The 17,941-nt window shown below is 36.7% G+C and overlaps 1 protein-coding gene across 4 annotated transcripts; it reads right to left on the reverse strand.

The window, feature by feature from the left end:
• Nucleotides 1-68: 68 nt before the first annotated feature.
• Nucleotides 69-17,229, reverse strand: LOC127796737 (E3 ubiquitin-protein ligase listerin). 4 transcript variants are annotated; one of them, XM_052329100.1, is made up of 18 exons: nt 17,117-17,229; nt 16,929-17,024; nt 16,721-16,835; nt 16,361-16,423; nt 16,046-16,123; nt 15,156-15,247; nt 13,739-13,841; nt 12,785-12,937; nt 9,609-10,267; nt 9,030-9,519; nt 8,294-8,817; nt 7,401-8,130; nt 4,993-5,698; nt 3,611-4,650; nt 3,006-3,464; nt 2,182-2,412; nt 1,023-1,660; nt 69-402 (listed from the first exon to the last, which is right to left on the reverse strand). In XM_052329100.1, exons 2-17 carry the CDS (start codon nt 16,982-16,984, stop codon nt 1,433-1,435), a joined length of 5,727 nt encoding a protein of 1,908 aa, XP_052185060.1. In that variant the 5' UTR covers nt 16,985-17,024; nt 17,117-17,229; the 3' UTR covers nt 69-402; nt 1,023-1,432. The 4 variants fall into 4 exon arrangements, with proteins under 4 accessions (XP_052185060.1, XP_052185052.1, XP_052185077.1 ...); XM_052329092.1 differs by having other exon boundaries at nt 16,929-17,031; nt 17,117-17,226; XM_052329117.1 differs by lacking the exons at nt 16,046-16,123; nt 16,361-16,423; nt 16,721-16,835; nt 16,929-17,024; nt 17,117-17,229 and adding an exon at nt 13,596-13,626.
• Nucleotides 17,230-17,941: the final 712 nt, after the last annotated feature.

Genomic DNA, 17,941 nt, shown 5'->3' on the forward strand with positions numbered 1-17,941 from the left:
AATCATGAAGAGATGAATTAAGTTACCTTTGGATTAAAAATAAACTACTTCTGCCAAAACAAAAAAGCAATCCCAACACCCTTTGGGGCTTTTGCTCATATAGTTTTAACCTTTTTTTTTTTTTTTTGTTGGTCGTCCCAAATGGTTATGAGAAAGACTGCAAATTTAACATAGAAAAAAATATCCACCACATGCTCTAATATGCTGCGAATAAAACTTTATCATTCTCATTACGTGACATGGAAATTCTGCAGCTGGATCATCCTCATCCAAATCAAAATTTAACAGATAATATCAAAATTTAACTACACATTTCTATGTAGTGTCAGCTTCAATACCATTTCCACTGTGAACTTGGATCATCCTTGCCCAGCCACCCCAATCTCTTGTACTATATCTTACCTGCAAAATACAAGGTGCACATACGTAAGAGAACAATTAAACCATCAAGCTTTCAATACATTTGCACACGGAAAATCGAAATCACAACCCCATCCCCAACAAGACTTACAAGATGAAGAGAAGATGATTATAAACAAATAAATCATCATAACTTTGTTTAAAGTTGCTCTCTCTCTATTTTCACAGATTATTCAATAAACACAATATGACTAGTACTATTGGATGAACACTGATCAATTCATCAGGGCAGATAATGTACTAAAGAAGTTGATGCAGAGAGAGGACTTCTTTCATAAGCAGGCAACCGAAGAATAGGTCTCTCTCTATCCTTAACTTTTGGAACCACGATCAGATTCCGGAAGGACAAGATTCCAAGAAGTTTCTATTTGAAACCACCAATTGTTTGACATAGAATCCATGTATTACATAGAGATGCAAGATTTGAAACCTCAGTTTTTTTTTTTAATTTTCAACCCAGGTATGAAAATGCCTACCCAATTTGAAGATAAAACTAAAGTTTTCTATAATAAAGAAATGTAGTCAACTACGGAAATGTAGTCAATAAAAAAGTAAATTTACACACATCACTTAACATACAAAACATAACAAAGAGGACTTACTATTCCAGTATAAGTTACAAACAAATACTGTACGGCTATGAGCTGATCGTTTGGCATGACGACTCCAAGCACTCGAGGGAAGCTCCACTTTCAGCCTGCTGGACCCCTTCTGATTTCACTCAAAGGGAAGCCCAAGCCTCAACCAGATACTAGAATGGAACTATTATCTCCAAATGGTCAGATCATCTGAATAAATATGGGAATAAGCAGTTTCAGGGAGTTGTTCCGTGAGGGACACCCAATAGCTTTTCTACCCCAATTGTATGGTCCAACAGTAGCAGTAAAATTAGCTTCCCTCCATTTACAGGAATGTTACAGTTGAAGAAAAATCGGTAAAGGCCATTGCTCAAGACTGAATCTTCAGTGCCCATAATGTAAAAGAATAAATGGTGGCTTCACAAGTTAAGAGCTCAAAATGGAGACTGGCATAATGGGCACGTTGATTTGTGAGAAGTTGAGAACCACTTATACAGGCAAGCAGAATGGAACTTGTGCTTGCAAGTTTTGCAAGCCAAGCGTGGAAGGCTATGGTTAACAGTGTGGATCACACTGTAACAGATAGGACACTCCTCAACACCTTCAAATTCCTTGTCAAAATTGCTCTTCCATATCCGTATGGCTTCGGCTAAGGCACCATTCTGCACCACAAATTATGGGAAACCATTAATCTGCTTCCAGACTTTGCACCAAATAATAAGCCAATAAATCAGATCAAGAGAAAGAAAATAATATAAAGGGAGCCTACGTAGAAAAATATTTTGTGCGATATAAATGTCAAAAAACAATAAAGATACATTTTCAACTGCAATTGCATATAAATGTCAAATGACAATAAAGATGCATTTTCAACTGCAACATGTTCATGCAAACGCAGTTGGTCTTCAACAAATTACAGTACTCATGCTGCCATCCTTCCAACTCAGTTTCAGCCTGTTCCCCCATCCAGATTCAACTAAGAGAACCTAATTTTTACATAATTGCTCTCATTTGTTTTCTTACCATGCACAAATCAAACAGTTTATACAAGATTGGCATGCTCTCTTCACACCAAACACCCAATTTGAATGCATGCTGCTGCTATCAACACACCACCAAAATCTCATCATGCCTCATTTATTAATTACAAGATGTATGACCAGTTATTATCAGTAGGAAATACCTGATTGCGAACAAAAGACAACATAGACAACAACCATTTCCTTTGCTTCACTTCGCTAATCCCAACACTTCTAGGACAATCAACATCCACAGGACGCAATGGGTAAGATGCAGGAAGACGAATAACTAAATCCATTCCAGTTTCATCCTTTGTATAGGTGGCAACAACCTCATTGGCTGCCTTGCTCACACTAACTGAGAAATTTTCATCAGCAATGCCAGCTTTCTTGATCTGCATTAAGCACATTTTTAGTATACAGCTATGTCATGAATCCATTATGAAATAAGAACTCTGACTTTGTGTCAAAAAGTTTGGTGTCTAAAAGCAAGGAAATGGTTGTGCAAGCAAGTCCAACAAATAAAAAATAACTATAATGAAAAAGATGAATGGGTTGTAATGACCGGCTGGGAAGATTAACCCTTTGCTTTGTGATTCCTAAACTAAAATGTCTGAAATACTCATCCAAAGCATTTCTCAAGGGGCATTGAGAGGATTTTGACACTGACATCCTCCAAAATAAATATTTACTCAGTAGTAAACTACTAAAGAGTACAACAACAATCACAAGCCTTAACTATGTCAGCAATTTAGTAATTTCCTCAAACTTCTAGTGTTGATGGTGTTCCTCCTATTCACAGCTAGTTCCAAGCCCAAAGATGGGAGAAGAGTTATGTAACTTGAGTTAGATAGCGGACAAGAAGTTTAAAATTTGCTGAATCACACATCACGATTTCTAGACAAATGAGTAGAACTACTAAAAGGTAAGATCTGAGAATGCAATTCTTAAGATTGTAAACCAAAAGATCAAAGTCATACTACCATACCTCGGATAGTTCATTTGAGATAAGAGGCGGGCTACACCACACTTTCGTAAAAGACTCAATTGCTGATGATGTAGAACGGTCACGTATATCACTAAACCACTCTCGAACATAAGCAGGAAGAGTACAAAGCATCATACCAAATACTGCACCAGCAAATGAAGCCATCTTTTCTGGTCCAACAGGCCAAAGTGATTCCACACAAAACAAAAGAGAATTGCTTGTAATGGCACGAGTAGCTGCAGCTGCAGCATCTGATAGAACAGAAGGAAGTTCCATGTCTTTCTTCTTCAAGCTATGTGCCAAGCACAATTCCAAGGGAATATGCTGGAATATGCAATCCAATATTGCTGGATTGGCATGCTTTTGAACATGTTGCACCAATCTTTCCTTCATGGGTGAGGATGATGGGAAGGATAGTAGATGTGATAGGAATAATGACCATGCAAGAAAGATATTCACCTATAGATTCAAAATAAAAATCAGTACATCATAGCAATCACGAGGCCTTAACGAGGAGAAAATTGGTTCTAGTAGATGTACAAGGAACTTGATGTGGCAAAAGGAAGCCAACAAAAAAATGTTTGAATCTCACGAAGCATACTTACTCGTTCTTGTGCCACCAAGTCCATTTCAAGAATCTCGTATGGTAATTTTTCAAGGATGCAAGAAATCTCCTCCCTCAAGTGAACATCTTCTTCTGAAGCCAAATCAGGAGTGTAAGACTCTTGTTCACCAGTAGTATCTCCATCCAAGGACTTTGTAGTGTCTTCTCTAATAATAGATGAGGTCAAAACAGGTTCAGATGAAAGGATAACATAAGATGCAAATTGCAGAGCAGGAAGGGGTTTGGAGGAAAAAAGGATAGCATACAGAGCTCTGATAGGCCCTTTCATAAGCCCCCAAAGTTCAACCGATTTCACAGCTTTGTCTCTGGCATAAGCAGAGGACCTTACAACACATGAAGCAACCAACTCCCAGAAGTGACAATGATCAAACCTACTTGCTGCTAAAATAAATGATGCTTCATAGCAGCAGGAACCTGCAATGGCCTCAGCAACACCAGTGGAAAAGAATAAGCGGAGAATACCTTCTAGAATTCGATCCTTGATAAGATCCCATTTCTCAGCTCTCGAGGGATTCATATTATCAGTATTTTCTTCCTTTTGTAATACAATGACATCACAAAATATAGAAAAAGCAGCCAGGGCATTGGTAGCAATTCTCATTGGTGAAGGGTTTAACTCTGACACAACATGCTCAAGCTTGTTAACTGCAGATTCAGAGTTACTAGATGAAGTGTTTGATATGAGTTCGTTGACATTTTCAGCTACTTCCTCCATCATCACCACGGCTGATTCAATCCACCATCTCAATTGATAGACTACGAACTCCCAGTCTTCTACATCAAATTCCATCCAGCAATATCCCACTGAGACTACCATTAGCTTTGATAGGACCATCTGCACAGTTGGAAGTTTAGTAGCTGCAGTTGATGAGCCAGAACGATGTCTCTGCTTCCGAAATAATTCAAGTAAAAGTGATCTCTCTGCAGGGCTGATTTCTCTCTCTGGTTTTAACCCTTGTATACTTGATATTGCACTTAGGGGGTAGCAAGATATAACCAGCTGAAACCAATATTCCATCTCTGCAAGAAAGAGAATAAGTAAAAAATGAATAAAGCAGTTAGTATGGGACATTGGCAGAGGAGAGGGAAAAGGGGGAGACTGAAAGAAAATGCCTTGTACGGTGCAAAGAATCATCATTCTACTCATCTGCACCTTATAATCTAAAATAAAATGTGGATATCTGAAATGCCAACTATTCCTGCCTGAAAATTAAGCTATTTTGCATTAGGCCTAAAACAATGGTGAAACTTAAATGTTATCCTCTAGACAGATATTATTGAATTACCATAGCAGAGAAAAATGCATTCATGGAGAAAAACAATAAAAATAAAAATAAAAAAGAGAAAGACAGCCAAAATTACCTTCTTCCATTTGCCACGTGTCTGAAGGTGAGAACAAAATAGCTCTTTGGAGCCAGTCCTTAATAATATCCTGCATTTGACTTGCATTAAAAGAATCATGTTGGACAACTTGAGTGGACTCATCACTCCTGAAGCTCAATGGCCTTATAAGGACACTCATAATTAAAGGGAGAACCTTCAAACAATTCAAGTTAACTGCTTCACCAATGAAAAGTTTCTTTACAAGCATTTCAAAAAGGAAAATAGCTTTGTCCTTTTCCCATATATTGTCTTCAAAAAGGGATAAAAGTAGAGATGCAAAAGCTCTTAAGAAGGGTTCTTCGACATACTCCATTTCATCAAATGAAACAGGCCATACATGGTTAAGGCTTAGTTTACCACAATCTCCATGAACAAGAGCACCATCAAGCAAAATACTAACTATACAGTCTAACAAACTTTCCTGGTGAGAAAAATGTCCATTCTTCCCATATACACTCAATGAAGGCAGGAAAGAGCTCAAAGCACCACCACCTTGCCATTTCCACGTGCATAATATTTCAGCAGCAAGCCAGGCTCGAGAACAAGATGGAGAGCCAGTTGGTTCTCTTGCTGCTTCTTCAGATGAGGGAGAAATACTGGAAACAGAACCGGCAACAACCTTTTCAATCCCAATCTCAGATATAAGCTCCTCAATAACAGCAACAATTATGTGACTCCTGGATGCCTATACAGTAACCAGTTGCAATTCATAAGTTGTCCATCTATAGTCTGGTGACAAATAAACCATGTAGCAACTTTGAGAAAAAAAATCAATCACAATTTTCCATAACTGCACTGATTAACTTCATGGATTGCCAGGTCAGGAAAGGGATAACTCTTTAATTTTTTCCTCACAAGCTACTACTAACCAAAAGAAAAAAAAAAAATCACCAACTTCTTGGCAACCCCCCCCCCAAAAATAAAAACAAAACAACACACACACATCCAAAAAAAAAAAAAAAACAACAATGAAGGTATGCTAATCAACTGGAGTCATCAAACATCCAAAGACCAAAACTCAAATGACGGACATGTACAGTGTTGATTAAGAAAGACTTGAACCCCTCCCCCAGTGCAGTCAATCTCCAACAACTTCAGAGCTAACAACTGTGTAACTATGCTGCTAATACCTATCTATCATGGAACCAAAGCTCATATTATAAACATCTTTAATGTTACTGAGAGAGAATAATGTCAACTTTCACCTACAAAGCAGTTAATCTGCCATCAAGCAACTCCATTTCTAAAATCTGTGTAACAAGGCAAATAAATTGTCTTACTGAATCCAGTCCAGCCATTTGTTTTTTGTTGATTCCTTCATTACCCAACTGACGGCTGATGCCCCCCCCCAAATAACCACCACCACCCAAAAAAAACAACCAAAAAAATTAATGAACAAGTAAAACATCCCAAGAAAGGCATGCAAAAAGAAAAAATATTGCAAGATACTTTCTGACTATTTCAAGTACAAAAAAACATAATTCATATATTTGTTGGTGTTAAAAGTGTGATGGTGGACTTATGAGAAGTTACAAGAGCTTCGACCACTGGTAACTACTACTTGTTTTGTGTAGCTTTATCCAAAAGTCAGACATGACATGTCAAGAGGACAATCTTTAAATCCACCTATAAATCAATTAAACTATTACCTAATTAACCTCTCTATGTTTTAGCCAGCAATATTCACCGTATCAACAAATTTACTCTAGTTTGGGCAGATTTTCCTTAATCCTCTCTTAATAATTCAACTAGTACTAGTGGCACAAATCAACTTAGGCCAAAAAGTACACTTAATTAGGCAGGAAATCTTTCAAAGCAGAGAGCCTGTTGGACAAGTTTAGAGTTCAAGTCCAAGCCAGACTTGATTATAGGAGAAGGCAGCCTGCAAAAATTCCTATTTTGAAGCACATCAAATATTTGTACTTTGTACCTGCAGTAAGTTAACCATGCTTAATATGCTAGATCATGGAATTAGAACAATAGCAATTATAAATGACACATTAACTCAACCACGAAGAAAGAGGTCCATCTCTTCCCCAACATTGTTGAAGCATCATAATGTGTCTTAATAAAACTCTAATATATGCCCAAAATATATTTCAATGCTATGTCACCTGAGTCACCAAAAATGAACTACCTCACTCCATGATTAATAAGAGGGAACTAACAAGAGCAATGAATTAACAGGAACAAATTTAGAGATAACCGCATATCCAAAATGCAGAAATCAAAAGATACATAATAGAATGTAATCAAAGATTGATATCAAGTACCATTGCCATGGATCAACAGTGGTAGAACAAAACAATGTGGCCATATCAATCAATAAGCCACCCATGTCCTAATAAAAAAAAATCAGCAAGAGAGCTACAAAAAAAATCACTCACATTAATAGAGATGTTTCCAGTCTTCAAGGCAGCTGATCTTTCTCCTGTACAGGCATCCGGCAAGACCCACAAAGGCCAGAATTCACTCTTGCTCAGAAACTGGTCTAACAATTCTTGCTCCTCATTTTGACTCTCACAGAGACATCTAATAACATCAAGCATCCATTGGCAGCATACAGATCTTTCTTTCCCAATATAAAATTTATCTTCCTTGAATATAGCAAACCTAATAGACTCTATCAATATTCTCCTCAAATTGTTGCGAATGTTCATGCTTAGGTTCTTAAAGAATTGAGTACTAAGCTTGCCACGAAAATCATGCAAAGATGCATAAAAATCCATCCGGCCCAGAATTTTTCTAGTAGCTTCATCTTCATTGGCATTTTCGGACACTACTGCCATGCTATATTCCCAATCAATCAGAAAAACTGCAGCTAAAGTACCTGGGACCAATCCATCTTCATCTTCAATAGTCTTCACACAGAAGAAGCTGCCATCAAGTACTTCGAGTGCAAAATGTGCCATGTTGAGCACATTCACATTATGTCTTCTTGGCATAGAACCATTTGCATCAGCAGTTAATAAAGAACATGAATCCCTAACCCAAGTGAAAGGAGAATCCATCATGAAAGTTACCAAATTCCTGCAGATCTCTTTAAATACAAGGATCTTAGCATTCCTTGACACCAAACAAATTTTATCATCTTCTGTTGAGCCGCCAAGGACCGCCCTGATCAATGGACAAGACAATCTTTAGTTGTCAGGAACTTTAAAAATGCAACAGCAGGCAAGAAGCAAATTGAATACTCAAGCAAGTTTCTGCTCACGATTCACTTCCTGCACATAAGATAAATAATGCAAATGTATTTTACTAATGTCTTAAATCTGCATACCGAATAAACCGCGCATTAGGACTTGTGAAGGAAGGAAAGGAATAAGTGATAGAAACAACACATGAATCTAGAAGCTTATGATGCCAGTGTTCTGGATGGGAGCCTTGCTGATAAACATCTACCCCCACCTTTCTCTTTCTAAGTTCTGCTCTCGCTTTCTCCATGAGAATTGCAAAGACAAGTATGTGGTTTTGGTCAGGACCCTCAGGCCCAGCTCCAAAACGTTCTGGATCAGTTGCATATGTGATGATACTATGCCACTGTTCTGAAAAACTTTCATTTTCAAGTAACACGAGCAAGAGATCCAGTCGAGCACTAGTGGATGAAACATTTCCTTGCAGGCACCAAGGGATAAATATTTCATTGTAGAGCAGCAGAAACTGATCCATGTCCAATTCCTTGTTTATATCATCACAAGGACTACTAAACAAAGTCCTGTTACTGCAGAAAATTTCTGCAATTATCTTACGAGGACCAAATACTGACACTGCCATCGTTACAAGTCTGACAATATCTGGTGAATCCTGAATTAAATCATCAAAAAAATAAAGAATAAGCAAACACAGAAGATAAATACAGATCAAAATAGAACTAGTCAACTAAAAAAGGCATATTAACTATATGTCATGTATTAGTCAAAAATATGTATTTCTGGTTAAAAAAAATTTTAAAAAATTGTCCAAGAAGTGACAACACAATTAGCCTCCAAACGAAAGACAGATGATAGTAAACTTACAATAATTTGGATCAATGAGAAAGACTTTGCCAACATTGGTCCCACAAGATTAACCAAAGGCCACTTTTCACCTTTCTGAACTGAATGTTGCCCTAGTAATAACAAAAACTTAATGACCCTCTCTATAATCTCTGATGAACTTTCTATATGCTCTGTTTTCTGAAACACTTCAAAGCAGTTTTCTTGAAATGCTGTGCAAAAAGCCAAGAGCAAATCACTTTCCAAAGAATAAATGCATGAAAGGATCTCTGTAATGCATCTCCCCAGGTCTTGCACATATCCCATTGGATACTTAATCTTGAGTGTCTCTAATGTTTCCTCATAGAAAGGCTGAGAACTTCCCTTAGATGAACCCCTTGATTGCTCAGAGAAAACTCCCTCATTTCCTTTCGAGCCAAGTGGCAGGTAATTGGGCCACAGGAGCTTTAGAAGGATCTTATCAACTAGAGTAACTCGGAAAGAATGAACAGCAAGTTCTCCATCACAATATCTGGTTTGAAAAAAAAAATAGGAAAATGCACGTTAGGGTATAACAAATGAAATAAAATACAACAAAAAATATGCTCAATAAACTCCCACCTTGAAGCATTTTGCAATGCCCAAATAAAACAATCTCTACATGCCTGGAAAAATGCTAGTCGATCTGCATTTAAGGAGAGTGATCGATTCCTTCCAGCCCAAAAATTTTGAAAGAACTCAAAGATGAACTTCTCCCCCACTACTGCTTTAGGAGGTATTGCATTTAGAAATGGAACTAAAGCTGGATAAGAAATTTGCTGGGATCCAAAACACCCATTTCTTAGAAAATGCCAGAACTTATGTAGCATGGCTTTCTGAACATTTATTGTGGTCCAACCCTCAGGAAATCTTTTGGAAAATAACAAAATCATATCCCACATTGCTTGATGGCAAGCTGGATCTTTTTCCTGGAAGGAGCCAAGAACTTCTGTGGCTAGAGTTTTCATATTTCCTTCACTGAAAGCATGTGGAATATTTTTAATGAAACTCCTAAGCACAGAATATGTAGCTGATCGAATAGCAGGGGTTGGGGATTTCAGAAAATCTAGAAAGTATTTATGCACAGAGAACAACTTCTCAGCAAAAGCAATAGCTGTGGCCCGTGCTCTTGAAGTTCTTTTCGTTTCAGCAGCTATACTATCAAAACTGGGTTTGTCAACTTGCAAGCCAACCAAAACATCAAGGAAAGTAGCAAATGCCAGCAATGATGAAGAAATCACCTGCAAGCCAGATATCAGGGCAACCTAGGAATGGAAGAAAGAACGGAAAGACACATGCATAAAGCAAGAATACCAAGTATCAACACCAAAAATAAACATAAATATATATTCCACTTTGAAAAAGCATTGAGGGATGGAGAACCTAAGCCACGTGATTCAGAGAGCACTACCCAAGAATCCATCCCTTAGCCAATAGCATTTCAAACAATAATGCTCCCTTTTGGATGGATAGGAGGGAATGAAAAGGACATAACAGGAAGGGAATATAACTTATGAGGGTACTAAAGGCAGGCACCCATCTCTTGTTTGTTTATACATTAATTAGGAAGGCAATATTGAATTTTCCTCTCTTTTTTGGTTAGACAGACATTATAAAGAGAAGTCAGAAATGCAACATTTAAAAATAATTCCATACATATCTTTCAATGGCTAAAGGATACACTGGATACCAAAGAAGATTTAAACTTGAAAACATTAACCCTGCCTCATGTAGAAAGTGCTGAAATAGTGAATCCACCCCCAACCCCCCCCCAAAAAAAAAAAAATTCCTTCTCTTAAAAACAAACCAAGTACAACAACTTCTACCCATTCTCGTCCTTATTTAGGAGGAAAAAAAAAGGAATAATGTGAGATACAATTCCATGAATGATAGTCACATGCAAGATGATATCCCGAGAGAACATAGAGCGTATTGATTTATTTTCCTCAAGTTGGATAGGCATGGATAAGACGGTAGGATGTGTTTGTTAACATGAGTTTGAGATTAGAATAAAAGCCAAATGACAAATTCACCCCAAACATTATATTGTTGGAAATATCAATATTTTTGTTCCTTAATATTTTGTTAAATACATAAATTAATTCCCTAACTTAATTATATAATTAGAATGTATTATTATATATAAAATATATTTTCTATACAACATCATATTCTCAAAATATGATGGCAACCTTTTGATAATTTTCATAAAATAGTAGGCAGAAAGGAGGAGGGTTGCGTTAGGTAGCTGACAGCCAGCGTAAAACCTAGTTGGATCCAAATATGAATTCTAGACAAACTATCTGTTGGGATGTAACCCACATAAAAGTCTAGAATTCATGTAGCCAACCCCACATAGTGGGATAACGGCTGGATATGTAAGTAGGCAAAAAGTATACGACCATGTGGTCAACCCCAACTAATGGTATTATGGCTTGCGATGATAAATATGATATATAAGGGGGCATTGGTATTAGGGGTGCAGTTACAAGATTATGCAATGAATGTTGCCTTTATCGCAAGTTGTCTTTGTTATGCATGAAGATGAAATCCAATTTTTTAAACTACATATGAAGTTCAAAAAGTCACCATGTGAGACTTTACAATTATCCTCCTTATCCCACGAAACAAACATGTCCTCAAGAGGCATAGTACCCAAAATTGACCCACTATAAGATAGTAACTAGGGTTTGGTTTCATTTGGATAACATCACATTAAAATCCTGCCTCAAATGCGATAAACATTTATTCTCAGAAAGGAGATGCAACCAAGCTTCCAAGTCATAACCCTTCATGATAGACCAGAAACTCAAGTGAAAATGTCTTAACAGATTTGAACAACTTGTGTTTCTCCAAATCATCAGTTAAACAAATCCACCATATTTCCTAGTGGGTTAGCAGTCATCCAATGTCACAAAAGCATAGTGGTTGATCTGCCAACTTGGTCCATAATCAATACCTTGCTTCTCAATACCTTGCTTCAAATACCTGCCAGAATAGTAAACTACCTTCGAATATCACTATCCGCCAGACCATTTAGATGGTGAATATGTGATCTTTCAATAGATTGGAAAATTTTAATTAAAAAAATGGAGCTCATGGGGGCTCCTAGTGCAAGTAAAACCCACCACCAAGTCTACATTTGACAAAGTGGATGACCATTTAGCGTAGTCTTTTAACGGGTTAGGACATATTAAGTTAAACCCACTGCCTAATCCACAACCGACAAAAGCCAGGAGGTTTCTCCCTCATATGACCCATCAACAACAGCTCAGAACTGTCTTACAATCACCAGTGACTTTTTAAGAACAGACTACCAAGTAATGCTTAAAAACCAATAAGATCTCTATTCACAGAAAGTAAACAAGTAACTATGATAATGCCTTCATAGTTTAACATCTTCAATAATTCATAATTAATCTTATTTTCTAGAGTAAGGAAAAAAAAATATGCTCAATTAGAAGAAAACCAGGTGCTAAGAAGAAAAAGTTTCTAGAACCAATGGCAGGTACAACATGATCGACTAAATGAAGTGCCTAGTCTTTTGTATCTACACGATCACATTGCTAGCAAAAAGTAACAGAACTCACCATACTTATTAATTCTCCAAACCAACATAAAAGAAAAAAGAGAGAATGAATGAAATAACCAAGTACATTATCAGAAAGCTGACTATTCCAGAACAGCAAATGCCAGAGTATTATATGTTCTGTTCAAGATTAAACAAAGTAATTGAATTCTTATTCCACATAGAATACCTGCTGGTGCATCTCTTGCAGTTCATCCAAAGCAGTGGCCTTGTCAGACATGCTCTGTGGAGTCAGATTCAGATTTTCTTCCAAATACATGAGTACTTCAGTTGTGCATAAAATTAAGGCATCTAATCTCTTCTCCTGTGCTGGGAAGGCTGCCTGTTAATTAACAAAACCAGTGCCACAGTAAAGACAACTCAGCAAATATCCAACAATTCAGAAAATTATATGGAAGATAAATTTACACACACACACATAAAATATAAAATAGCAGAAAGGCAAGTATCCTTGAGGAAAAAAAGTACAATTGCTGACAAGATGAATGTAGCAATACATTAAACAATATATGTTAGACACTCTAGCAAAAATATGTCTTATGTAAATATAGGCTTGAAGAATATTCAAAAACTAAAGTTCATGCATATATTGACTAGTACATCTCAGATGCTCTTAGTATTACAAACCGAAAAAAATAACAGGTATGCACCAACAAGACTACCCCACAACCATAACAATTTCAGAATTAATTAATGCATGTTTTCAAGTTTAACGACAGTTTTAAGTGCAAGAAAGAATTTTAGCTATTCTTTTTAAGATAAATCCCAGCAGCAGCAAAGACCTGGGGTAGTATACTGCATTTGCCACACCAGAACTGGAAACAAGTCATATGCATCTAAATCTGGGTTCAAAAACAGTTTACAATAAATGATGAAGGCAAATTCCCAACATCATCCACTAGTAAATTCTCCCCAATTGACATCATACTTCCCTCAGTACATGTTGAGTGACAGAGTCCCCATCATGAGGGGCATCGTACCTTTAATTTGCCCAAGTTTTTTGTGCTAATCCTGCAAAAGTTCTTCAGATATTCATGTTGGCACCAAGACATTTAGGAATGAAAATGTGATTCCCCAGTGAATTCACAACACTCATTCTACAAGACATAAACAAAAACTAAACCTGCAATGACCGCTTGGCAGCTTGAGAAACATCAGAAGATGGATCAAACTGAGAAAACCACCATGGTCCCATCAAAGATTTCAGTTGTGGGGCTAAATCTCTCCTGGAGAGAGAGAAAGAGAGATCAGAGGATAAGTTGCAATGAAATTTTGTGAGAAGTTGGTAAAACAGGTATAAATGTACCCACCATTAATCAACCAAAAAATTTGAAGTCTTCCATATTCAACAACATACATAAACATTCATAAAAACATAGCTCAAAAAGGATTGATAATATTAAAGGCTTGACAACCTAGATACAGCAAAGATGAAACCATAGATCCTCCAAATGGATGAGTCTGAGTTCTTTACTCATTCTCGTTTTCTAATAAGAAATGTTGTCCTCTTCGCACTTTAATCAAACAAACTCATATTTTATACAGCCTCAAGTCCACTAAACCACATCAGTCTTACTAAATGCAAGGGGTGTAAAACATAGACCTAAAGCTTAGCATACTTAACACAGAGCAACTGCATCACGCTAGAAACCATTGCTGACAATTAAAAATTTTGAAGTCTTACCATGGACCAAATAATTGCACCTGTTCAAAGAAATAACTTAAATCTGGACAACTGGTTCACATTCACAACCTAATTACCCACAAGCCACTGAAACATGAAACCATGATTCTCCAAATCTAATTACCCACAACCCTTGCAACTGGAAGCCACGATTAATGTTCATAATAGTAAAACATCAAGCATATGCAGCAAATACAAATCCGTGAAGAAAAAATTAAGGAGTAAAAGGGTGGATTCTCCAAGAGTGAGCTTGTCTATGTCATCGTGGGGTTTGTAGGAGCACTTCATCACTTTAGGTCTGTATTTGCAGGTGAAAGAAGATACCTATAGTCCATAGGCATCATAGACACAATCACAACTAGCACCTAGAAGATGTAGTTCACAGTTGGATTGCTATTTAGATTTGTGGTTCAATTGGAATGGGATAATGTATGCATATACATGTGTTCTAAAGATAATTCCAATAGTAATTAGAATGAGAACAAATTTTTGAGCTGTTTATTTGCCTTAGCATCAAATCCCTAGCTTACATTGCTTTTGATTTTACCATCCCAGACTTTTCGATTTTTGCAAAATTTCCTTAATCATATTTCCTCTTAATCAAGTTCAGTTTATGTCACCATCCCCTAAGTGAATGCAAATTGGATTTGTTGGATCAGGATCATTCATGGTTCCATCAGGTGCAAGCATTCTTGGTGTCACTGATCCTTCCCCTTTGTGAAGGTTTAAACTAATATGTAATATACTAGCTTCCAAGAACATCTAGCAAACACAGATCACCGCAAACAATAATCTCCTATTGAGTGAAAAAATAAAGCAACAGGAAAGCATAATTCTAGCAAAAATAAGATCATACCCAACAGCGGCTACAAGAAGAGACATAGTGTCATGTGTAGCTCGCCGAACCTCTCTATTGTAGTCCAACAACAACCTCTTATATTCAAATGCCTGAGAGAGAGAGAGAGAGAGAGAGAGAGAGAGGAAGAAATTAGTCAGCAATCAGGTGTGGAAGCAGCACATATCAAGCAGCCAGTTAACCTGTAGCACTAAAACAATAAATCAGCAACTGTTTTCAACCAATGCAGAAGTGACAATAAATGGAGAAACAAAGTATGTGGCACAGGAGTTGCCCAAGGAGGACACCAAGATCACCTTTCAGCCCCACTCTTTTGTGTGATGTGAAGCATTTAGCACCAAAAAAAAAGCCCTAAGCATTTGGCATGAGAGAAAACTATGACTTTTGTAATTTTCTCTATGCTACAAGAAAACTAAGTCAAGTTCATCCTTGTGGAAGAATAAAAAAGAACACGACAACAGAAAAAGCCATCTCAATCAAAGTTTTAAACTATTACTTTTAAATAGCACATGAAATGATTCACAAGTTTTTATTTCAGCTCCCAAGCAATACTGTTTGAACCATCTAGTCTTAAAGCCACCCAGCCACATGTCCTCGAAAATAAGTAAACTCCATGCCTTGGTGGATCAAAAAGAAGCAAAGTTTAGGCATCAACAAGCTTTATACTGTATCACAGTTGGAGGCCTCCTCATCATGCACTTCAAGTCCAAGTGCAAAGTCAAGTGCATTAAGCGACAATGATGCTTAGACACTTAAGATGTATGAATGTGGAAGAAAACAACATGAACTTGGAAGCAAATCACTGTGGCATTATCGAAACTAAGGCAGAGAGTTACTGTAACATGAACCCACTACTACACACCAAGTGTATGGAGAGAAAATAGACATACCCACTGTGGGATTATTGGTAGTATCTCCTTGCCAGATTTTTGCTTGAGAAGCATAGACAAAGATGCCAAAGCTTTAAGCTGCAAAAGAAAATGACATTGAGATATTTTAACTAAATTGCAAAATATATTAATAACAAAGCAAGGGATAGCTCCTTCAAGTTTCGGTCAACTACGAGACACAATAAGAATTCTGAAACATTGTACCCCAACGGGTGAAAGAAATACCAACTCTTCCACTCCATTTAAGTAATTTCCCTTTCAGGGATTTCCAAGAGGAGATGTTCAAGAATTTATCATTGAAAAATAAAATATTACCTTAGTGGTTGGATCCTTTCTGGCAAGCCTCTTCAAATGCTGTGCAACTTCACCATCGATATCCTGAAATAAGGAAATCACTGGAGATCATTAAAACAAAATTCCCAGACGTGATTCCACTGAATTCAATGAACCCCTTTTACAAGACTCCTGAAGAGGCCATGCAATCCAAAAAGTAGGTTTAGCTCGAACAGAAATCTAGCCCGAGCAAACTCACAAACCAAGGGAATATCTTCAAAGATGTTACCTTGATTGTTTCCCATGTATTTAAACACTAACAAATCAAGCAAACGGGACTCCAATTGCATTCATGACAGAATGCAATTAAAGATTTAAAATAAACTCTGAGAAAAAAGTTACCAAGAAGGGAGCAGGATCGTCGCTTGACGACGAAGAATCGACCCGCGAGCTGCCCACATAGCCCCCGAATCCAACGGCCTGAGCACCCGACGACGGCAAGAGAGAAGCAGCCAGACTGCAACGAGAACCACCAAACAAATTGGCTGAAGTGAATTCTCCGAAAATTGAACTGCAAGCAGAACAAAAAGTCTTGAAAAGAGCTCGATACCTGCTGCTAGACGGGCGTGCCTTGCTTCTATTTCCTTCTCCTTTCGGTCTCCCCATGATTGCCTCTTATTCAAGTCGAAAATTATAGTGTTCCTTCCTGCTATCTATTTATCAATCAAAACCCTAAACCTATCTAGCAAAAGATAAAAACCTAACCCTGTTGTGCAGCATATTTAGGTCAGAGATTACCCTATTTTGGATCCATTTTAAGGATGATGAATAAGGAGCAAGTCTGGCGTCTGGGAGTATGAACAGTCAAGGCAGCGCACCGCCCTCCTGCTCAGGGATGCGGACAAGCGTTCGGTATATTAAATCACGAATTTCTTTAGAATTTATTTATTTATTTATTCTTTAGTTTTAAATAAAACACATTGTTTTTTATAATTATGTAAATATTGTTAAACAGTTAGTAATTTTACTATTAAAATTTGCATGAGATATGAGTTATGGTTGCAATTTATAATAAAAATAATTGCTAAACCTGAAATATAGGATAAATTATTTTTTGTAATTTAAAATTTAATATTTTCTTCATTTAAAATTTAGATTATAAACTTCAAGTTACAAAATTTAAATCAAATAAGCTCTCTATAACCCTAATTAAACCTAAATCATAAAAAAATTATTTATATATTTTTTTTTATCAAATAACCCCCTTTTTATTAAGCCAAATGTAAAAATCACAACTCACCGTCGCAGGGATGTCAAATATTAAATTTAAATTACATAAAATCTTTATAAAATAATTAGAATTACGTGAAATTCGACCTAAATATTATAATAATGAAGACTAAAGGATAATTACAGCTTTGTTCGACATAAAGCTCAAATCTCTCCTAAAAAACTCACACAAAAATATATATTATTATATATATATATAGGCCCAATGAATAATAAATTACAAAATAACTAAATTTAACATGTTAGATAAGAATCTACGACTAACCAGCAGCATATAACAAGATTTATATATGAATTTTAAAGATTATCAGTACCTCTATATACCTTGCCAAG

This window comes from Diospyros lotus, chromosome 1, assembly GCF_014633365.1.
Source record: "Diospyros lotus cultivar Yz01 chromosome 1, ASM1463336v1, whole genome shotgun sequence".
Classification (NCBI taxonomy): Eukaryota; Viridiplantae; Streptophyta; class Magnoliopsida; order Ericales; family Ebenaceae; genus Diospyros; species Diospyros lotus.